This window comes from Mchenga conophoros, linkage group LG7 (assembly GCF_057382185.1).
Source record: "Mchenga conophoros isolate Kocher_MC1m ecotype Shallow Benthic linkage group LG7, M_conophoros_male_GT1.1, whole genome shotgun sequence".
Classification (NCBI taxonomy): Eukaryota; Metazoa; Chordata; class Actinopteri; order Cichliformes; family Cichlidae; genus Mchenga; species Mchenga conophoros.
In genome coordinates, this window is record NC_140532.1 from 2,940,695 (window position 1) to 2,949,017 (window position 8,323).

Sequence of the window (8,323 nt, forward strand, 5' to 3'; positions counted from 1 at the left end):
CGTCTTCCTCTGTTCGGCGTCGCGTTCTCCCTCATGCCGTGTGTGGTTCTCCCCGTGTCTTCCAGTATATGTTACTTTAGCTTTTCCCAGTTTAGTGTAGTTTTGTATTGCTTTTTGTATCATCGTTATTGTTTATCACTTATCAGCAATAAAGCTGCATTTTGAGTTTATCCCCCGTGTGTGTGAGTCTGCAATTTGGGTCCTCATCCTGCCTGCCACGCGGCCGAAACATGACAGAAGAACGCGACCACGATATGGACCCAGCAGTTCACAACCCCTCCGCGGACCTCCAGTACGATCTGACCATGTCAGACCCAGCGGACAGTTCGGACGAGATTGGGGAGGAGCTGCAACGGCTCTGCCGGCTCATGACGCGCATCTGTGGGTGCACGGACCCCAGAGTGGTGTCCACCGGGTTGGCGGCCATTGACGCAATCCTTCAGCAAGCGCCACAGCTCCGGCGGTTTCCCCAGCTTTTTGAGGCGTTCGACTCTCTGGCCCCCCTGAAGGAGGAGCTTCGCGCTCGCACGCTGGCCCAGAGGGTGTTAGACGCCGCCTCCGCACCTACGACTCCGACCCGCAAACGGTTGTCGTTGCCGCTGCCTCGCGAGCCGGAGGCAGTCAGAGTAGGGACTCTGAGGCTCACCGCTGCACCGCCATCAACTCACAGTTCGTCTCCGCCACTGTCAAGCTACTTAGCCCAGCGCACCGAGATGGTGGAGGCCACAGATTTCGACGATGATGAGCGACAGCAGGTATTGCTAGCTTTACGGGAGGACGAGCTTCGTTGGAAGCCCTGGCTCATTTCAGAGGAGGAACTCACACCTGTTGCACCGCCTCGGTCCAGCCGCTCGCCCTCCCCACACTGCTCAGACTTTACTTCGCCTGCCTCTTTTCTGGCAAGGATGTGGGCGGACGACGAGGAGATCGCCGCCACACCACCCTCTGCTTCGGTGGCTCCAGCATCCATCGTACACACTTCCAGAAAGAACCGGCGTCAGCGCCGCCGTCGCGCACTGCTACGTCCTGTCTCGCCCTCCACGAAGCGTCCCGCGGACGCTGTGGGGGTCCTGGACGTCGATCACGAGGGGCAGCAGCACGCCGCAGGCGCACAGCTAGTGGAAGAGTTCGGGAGGGAGCCGTGGCTCGCTCCTGATCATGACGAGCGCTCTTTCCGGGGGACTCGACTGGCTCTTGGGGGTCCCCGGAGTTGCCAGGGACTTCCACCGCTCACCCCGCCCGCTTCCACGGATAGAAAGAAGCGGCACTCTCGCCGCCGGCACCCTGAGCCTGCCATTTCTCGGACAGTTTTTTCTGAGCCTGCTCCTTTTCCTGCTCGTGTTTCTCCTCCCAGGTCAGTTCAGTCTCCGTTAGCTCCCTCGCAGCCACCCTCAGTTCAGTCTCAGTTAGCTCCCTCGCAGCCACCCTCAGTTCAGTTAGCTCCCTCGCAGCCACGCTCAGTTCAGTTAGCTCCCTCGCAGCCACGTTCAGCTCAGTTTCCAGAGCCACCTGTTTCAGTTCAGGCCCCAGTAGCTCCAGTGCCGCCTGTTTCAGTTCAGGCCCCAGTAGCTCCAGTGCCGCCTGTTTCAGTTCAGGCCCCAGTAGCTCCAGTGCCGCCTGTTTCAGTTCAGGCCCCAGTAGCTCCAGTGCCGCCTGTTTCAGTTCAGGCCCCAGTAGCTCCAGAGCCACCTGTTTCAGTTCAGGCCCCAGTAGCTCCAGTGCCGCCTGTAGCGCAGGCTCCAGTAGCTCCTGTAGCCCAGTCCCCGATAGCAGTATGGTCCGCTGGTCAGCTCAACATTCAGCCAGGGGTCTCAGGTCTCTCTGGCTCTACTTCAGCTCCTGCTGGAAGCTCGGATGAGCTCATCCAGGACTCCGCGGCTCCCACGCCGCCATCTACCTCATCCGCTGGGGGTTCCAGTGACCCGGCCAGCACCTCCCTGTCTCCGCTGGAGGGTCCGAGAGGCCCGTTCAGCCTCCTGTCTCCGCTGGAGGGTCCGAGGGGCCCGTTCAGCCTCCTGTCTCCGCTGGAGGGTCCGAGGGGCCCGTTCAGCCTCCTGTCTCCGCTGGAGGGTCCGAGGGGCCCGTTCAGCCTCCTGTCTCCGCTGGAGGGTCCGAGGGGCCCGTTCAGCCTCACGCCGCATCAGCTGGAGGGCCCGAGGAGCCTGTCCAGCCGCCATCTGCGACCGCCTCGTCATCACCTGGCCCGGCTACATCCGCCTGTGCTTCTGCTACGCCTGGCCCGGCCTCAGCCTCTGCAACCTCGCCTGGCCCGGCCTCCGAGCCTTCGTCTGCCGCAGCCTCCTCTTCAGAGCCTTCGTCTGCCGCAGCCTCCTCTTCAGAGCCTTCGTCTGCTCCAGCATCCTCATCAGCTGCTTCGTCTGGTCCAGCATCCTCATCAGCTGCTTCGTCTGGTCCAGCATCCTCATCAGCTGCCTCGTCTGGTCCAGCATCCTCATCAGCTGCCTCGTCTGGTCCAGCATCCTCATCAGCTGCCTCGTCTGGTCCAGCATCCTCATCAGCTGCCTCGTCTGGTCCAGCATCCTCATCAGCTGCCTCGTCTGGTCCAGCCTCCGAGCCTTCGCCTGGTCCAGCCTCCGAGTCTTCTGCTTCGTCTGCCGCAGCTTCGGCCTGTGCTTCGTCTGCCGCAGCTTCGGCCTGTGCTTCGTCTGCCGCAGCTTCGGCCTGTGCTTCGTCTGCCGCAGCTCCGGCCTGTGCTTCGTCTGGTCCTGTGCCCACCGGGCCATGGCCGGCGCGCCTGACGCTGGAGAGCCGCCGCTGCCTTCCGCGCGGCCGGCCCCCTGAACTGCTCCGTCGTCTCCTCCGCCGCCGCCGCTGCCTTCCGCGCGGCCGGCCCCCTGAACTGCTCCGTTGTCTCCTCCGCCGCCGCCGCTGCTTTCCGCGCGGCCGGCCCCCTGAACTGCTCCGTCGTCTCCTCCGCCGCCGCCGCTGCCTTCCGCGCGGCCGGCCCCCTGAACTGCTCCGTCGTCTCCTTCGCCGCCGCCGCTGCCTTCCGCACGGCCGGCCTCCGGACCAGCTCTGCCACCTGTGCCACCCGCCTGGTCGGCCCCCCGACCGTGTGACCCGTGAACTCTTGTGCCTGTGGGCTCTGGGTCGGCCCCCTGAACTTTATTTTGACTATGGTCATGTGCTCCTGTGTTTTCTGTTGTTTGTTTTGTTTCCCGTTCTGGTCCCTCCGTCCTGGTCCCCCGCCTCCCGCCCTGGGTGGGTTGTTTTCTGTTTTTGTTTTTGTTTCTCGGGTTTGGGCTGTCGGGAGCCAGCCCTTTAGGGGGGGGTGATGTCATGGTCCTGGGCCATGTGGGCCCAGTATTCTTAGTTTCCATGTATTTTTGTATTTCGTTCCTTATTTAGACCGTGTTTTCTGAGTTGCCCTGTTGTGTTGTTCCCTAAGTGTTTTCCCTTCATGGCTTTTACCCCCTGTGTGCCCCTCTGTGTATCTGTGAGCCCTCGTCTCTCCTTATGTTTTATTCCATGTTTCCCCTGCCCTTTATGTCTAAGTTCTCCCCGTGCTCTCTCCCCCCTGTGTGCCCTCTATATATTTATGAGCCCTCGTCTCCCTTTGTGGTTGTTTCATGTTTCCCCAGCCTGTTATGTCTGTGTTTTCCCCGTGCTCTCTCTCCTCCTGTCTGAACCTCTGTGCCTATACCCGTCAGTGTTATGTTCACTCCGCCCTGTCTCGTTATGGTTATCTGTGTCACCTGTGTTCCCCGTGTGTTCCCACTTTCCTCGTTAACCCTCTGTGTATTTCTGTCTGCGTCTTCCTCTGTTCGGCGTCGCGTTCTCCCTCATGCCGTGTGTGGTTCTCCCCGTGTCTTCCAGTATATGTTACTTTAGCTTTTCCCAGTTTAGTGTAGTTTTGTATTGCTTTTTGTATCATCGTTATTGTTTATCACTTATCAGCAATAAAGCTGCATTTTGAGTTTATCCCCCGTGTGTGTGAGTCTGCAATTTGGGTCCTCATCCTGCCTGCCACGCGGCCGAAACATGACAGAGAGTGTACAAGACAAGTGCAAACCAAAGGATTTGTTTTTGCTCTTAAATTTTTGGTCCACAGTGACAGTTTCAGGCAAAACATGGTGGATCAAACGCTGCGTATATGTTTAATTCATAGGAAAAGAAACCAACAAGATTATCTTTGTATCACACAAACTCAGATGTTAGAGACACTAATTGAAATGGACCTTATGTAAATGCTGTCTACCTACATCAGCCATAGGTTTCATCAGCCGGTCCTTTCCTTGCCCTCTTGCAAACATATTTTGCATTGTCAGTGCTTTACCTCTGTTTTCTGAATTTCACTAGCAGGGACCACTCCCTTGGCAACGATGAGCAACGAGGGATGAGGAAGTGTGATTAGTGCTGCGGTTTGGGGAAGGCCTTGAAGGGGACTGGAAACGGCTCTCGGGCCGGGCAGAACCCCCAAAGACAGCATCCCCTGCAGGAGCAAAGACTGGGCATAACAGAGGTTTTGGAGAATGTTGTGAATGTATACCAGGTAGGCTTGTGATGACCATCGACCCAGGAGCTCGATTAAGTGGTCAGGGATTCCTTTGCGGGAGGCAGAAGTCGCAACGCCGGTGAGGAAGGGAAGGCCAGGGAAGTGATTTGGAGGAATCCCGGAAGACGAGGGCGCTTGGCGAAAGTTTGAGAGGAGCCATGTCCTGATTGGGGCGTGGCCAGATTCGGTGATGAACAGAGGATCTGAAGGTAAGGTGTGCTGAGATTTTCTGAGGTCGAGGTAAAGGGTTAGTGATTCGGAGGGTCTTATTTTGAAGTAGTATGTAGGCGTGGTGCTGCCCGATTGATTGGTTTGCTTCGTTTGAGGATGAAAATAAAGCGGTCTTCGGAGGCTGGGTGGATAACACTCATGCATGGGTGAAGAGTCGGATGGAACTTTGAGGATGAGGAGTTAAAATTCGGAACAGCGTACGCCAAAGAAGGCGAGTAGGAACGTGGCCTCCAGTGTGCACGCCAGGAAGTAATTGCTATGCTTCAGCTGGAGGGTAGAGATGCAGCGATGTTGTAGATCTGAAGTTGGGATTGATGCCGCTGAAGTACGTCTTTATGGAGGGAATTTTGATGCTCATGAGATATGAAGCTGGATACTGTTGCGATGTCAAGTGACGGAAAGGGCAGGTTGAAGTTGTGATGTGATGAATAGAACGTGTTCCGAGCGGTCCAATAGGAGAACAATGTGCTTGCTGCAAGGCTATTTTATGATCGCTCTCTGGGAGATGCTGATGAGTTCTGCGATGCTGGGGTTTAGATCTCGAAAGACGTGGCTGAAAATGGAGGACCTGGGGTCGGAGCTGCCTCTGCGTAGGGCGCCAAGGCTCTGAATGTCTTCGGCCGTAGTAGCCCCCAAAGCCGGCAGAAGGGGCGGCATCTGTGAAGAGCAGGACGTCGTCGGGGTGGGGCAGCTGATCGTTGGAGAATGGTAAATGGTAAATGGCCTGTATTTATATAGCGCTTTACTAGTCCCTAAGGACCCCAAAGCGCTTTACATATCCAGTCATCCACCCATTCACACACACATTCACACACTGGTGATGGCAAGCTACATTGTAGCCACAGCCACCCTGGGGCGCACTGACAGAGGCGAGGCTGCCGGACACTGGCGCCACCGGGCCCTCTGACCACCACCAGTAGGCAACGGGTGAAGTGTCTTGCCCAAGGACACAACGACCGAGACTGTCCAAGCCGGGGCTCGAACCGGCAACCTTCCGATTACAAGGCGAACGCCCAACTCTTGAGCCACGATCGCCCCACGATGCCGTTCTAGTTAACGAGCAGAAGTTGCCAGAGATGCGATTCGGCCCTGGGAGAGCTATGCAGCATGGCGGAGTCGAGGAGTGGCTTTGGTTTGGATGTAGCGGGTGAAAGCAAGTGAGGGTTAAGTTTAAGCGTCCCAACGGGAAGAGCAGCCGTTGTTTGAAGCAAGAGAGAGCGAGGAGGAAGTTTTGGAGGACAAGGGTGATGCGATTGAGCTTTTTGATGGGCAGGACAGCCTGGAAACGTTCAGTGTCGAGGGTTATCCCGAGGAACTCCGGGGATGTTAAAGGTCCCGCGTTTTCTCTTCCGACTAAGGAGCGCTGAGTTCGGAGAAGACTGACCTCGGAGAGGATAATCCGTGAGCTGGTGGTGACGTGGGAGGGGGTATGACTGGGAGCCATCAAGGGGTGAAGCACCTATTTATTTATTTTTTAAATGAGGCAACTTCTAGTGCTGGAATGTGGATGGGGGGGAGGCTGGTGGGGTTGAGGGGGCATTCGGGGCGGGAATGGCCGCCGCCACAAAAGGAGCAGCAGTGAATATAGCGGCATTGAGGCAAGGAACAGCTGGACTCGTAGAAGTCGTGGCAAATGGTGCGGCCTCCGAGGTGCGTGATGGGCCTGCCCCGCCTGTCTGAACCGTGAGGCGAAGGCATGCTGGGGTGGAGATTGTGGGCTTAGAGGTTCTGGTACGGGAGCTGGGGTCAAGCGGGAGAGAACAGAGGGACGGCATGAGGGCTGAATCGTTTTGGGCTGAGACTATGCAGGTGGAAGTGGGACATGACAGGGTGCCACACAACTTGCAGGAGAGAGAAGACGGGCGGCGAAGATGGCAGTAGATTTCCTGATTGGGACTGCCCCGGAAGGTGTCTTGGTTAAATTGCCGAAGGCGAGCAGCTGCCTGAGAAGCAAACTGAATGAGGTACTGGCAGAATACGCTGCCGCCAAATCGTAACGCGAGGTTGCGATTTATAGGCTGAGGCCAGAGGGGGCGTGAAGGAGAAGTGGTCCCGCTCCTGAAATTCAGATGACATCTCCACCAAATGGCTTCCTTCATGCTTCTCCTTTATTTAATCATTTTGAGACTATTTTTACTCTCAGTTCTCTTAGCCCCCCCTCACTGGTCTTTATCCTGTGTGCATAGAGGCATTCTGTCTTTTCCCACCTTCAGTTAACCTGATCAAAACTCGGTAGAACTGAGATCAAACAAATATCAGCGGGGGAAGTTGGTTGGAGAATCACCGAGAGAAGAAAGAGAAGAAAGACTGTAAAATCAGAGCAGAGACAGAGAACAGAGACAGCTTTTAGGGTGGAAATGTTTGACAACTCCATCGTGTGGGACCTCCAGGTAGCCATCAGTGTGAAAGCATCTGTTCAAACATTTATTTATTTATTTTTGAAATAGCCCAGTGACTCATTGCTTCTCTCCTGCACGCACCTCATGCCGTTGCTGATCAGACCCCTGGATGCTGGCTGCAGCGATCTCATCTCAACCCTGCTTGCCTGTGAAGGATTAAAGTCTTAATCCGCCAGACTGAAGCTTGCTATTAGTACCAGCAGGGCTGTGGTATTCATTGTGTTTTCTCATGCATGTGTGCATGTCTGTGTTAGCACTGCGGCGTTTGTGAGACGGATGGTGGACAGCTGCAGGTGTGTGTGTGTGAGAGATTAAAAAAATAACAGTGACCTGAGGGAAGAATGAGTTGATACAAGGGGGTAGTGCAGCAGATAAAGATGTTAGCTGGTTTAATGTTAGAGGCTTGGGTGTTCCCTGTCTACCACCTGTGCTAAAATTGAGACTGAAAACACTCCATGTGTCCATGTGGGTGTGCGAGTGATTCTCTCTCTCTGTCTTCACGTGTGTGATAAAGCAAAAGAAAGTGACACACAGCATTAAAAGGTTATATTGCATTACAGTCACAGTGCGGTGCCTAATCTGTTCAGCTGTGCAGGAATAAAAACAACCAAAACAGAAAACACAGAACTATTAGCCCAGCATGTGTGATCAGTGTCATGTTGCATACACTAACCAGCCCTCCTGTGCTGTAGGTTAATGAGTAGTGATGGAGGGATTAAATAAGCTGAATGTCTCTCACACACACACAGAGCACCACCTGCCTACCTCGTCAGTTTCCATCTCTTGCCTCACTAATGTGTTGTCTGCTCTGTTAGATGGCATAAAGGACTGGCCAAAGTGTTTGCTTGTTTTAGCAGCTCCCTCAGGCACACACAACCCAATGAGCTGCTTCTCAAGGACAAACTTTGAGGCTGGAGATGCAAACAAGCCTGATGATATTTTATTCTCTGAACTCTCACCTTGTCTGAATTATACTGCATGAGTTTTGTTGGAACAGTTACACTTTTCAAAGGCAGTTTTAAACTCTCACATCTATTTATGTACTTGTGACGCAGTCCAAAGTTTGTCCAGCTGTTCAGTGTTACTAAGATTTATTACTGTCCTTCCCACCGGCGAGTTTTCCTCTTTTATGTGTGGCTTTAAATAGTAATTCAAACATCTGGTTCAACCTACAATG

At 54.8% G+C, this 8,323-nt stretch overlaps 1 protein-coding gene across 1 annotated transcript; it reads left to right on the forward strand.

Moving 5' to 3' along the window:
* Nucleotides 1-305: 305 nt before the first annotated feature.
* LOC146569322 (uncharacterized) lies at nt 306-4,375 on the forward strand. The gene is made up of 2 exons (XM_085281358.1): nt 306-1,354; nt 4,321-4,375. The coding sequence occupies exons 1-2, from the start codon at nt 306-308 to the stop codon at nt 4,373-4,375; spliced, it is 1,104 nt and encodes a 367-aa protein (XP_085137484.1).
* The last annotated feature ends 3,948 nt before the right edge of the window (nt 4,376-8,323 follow it).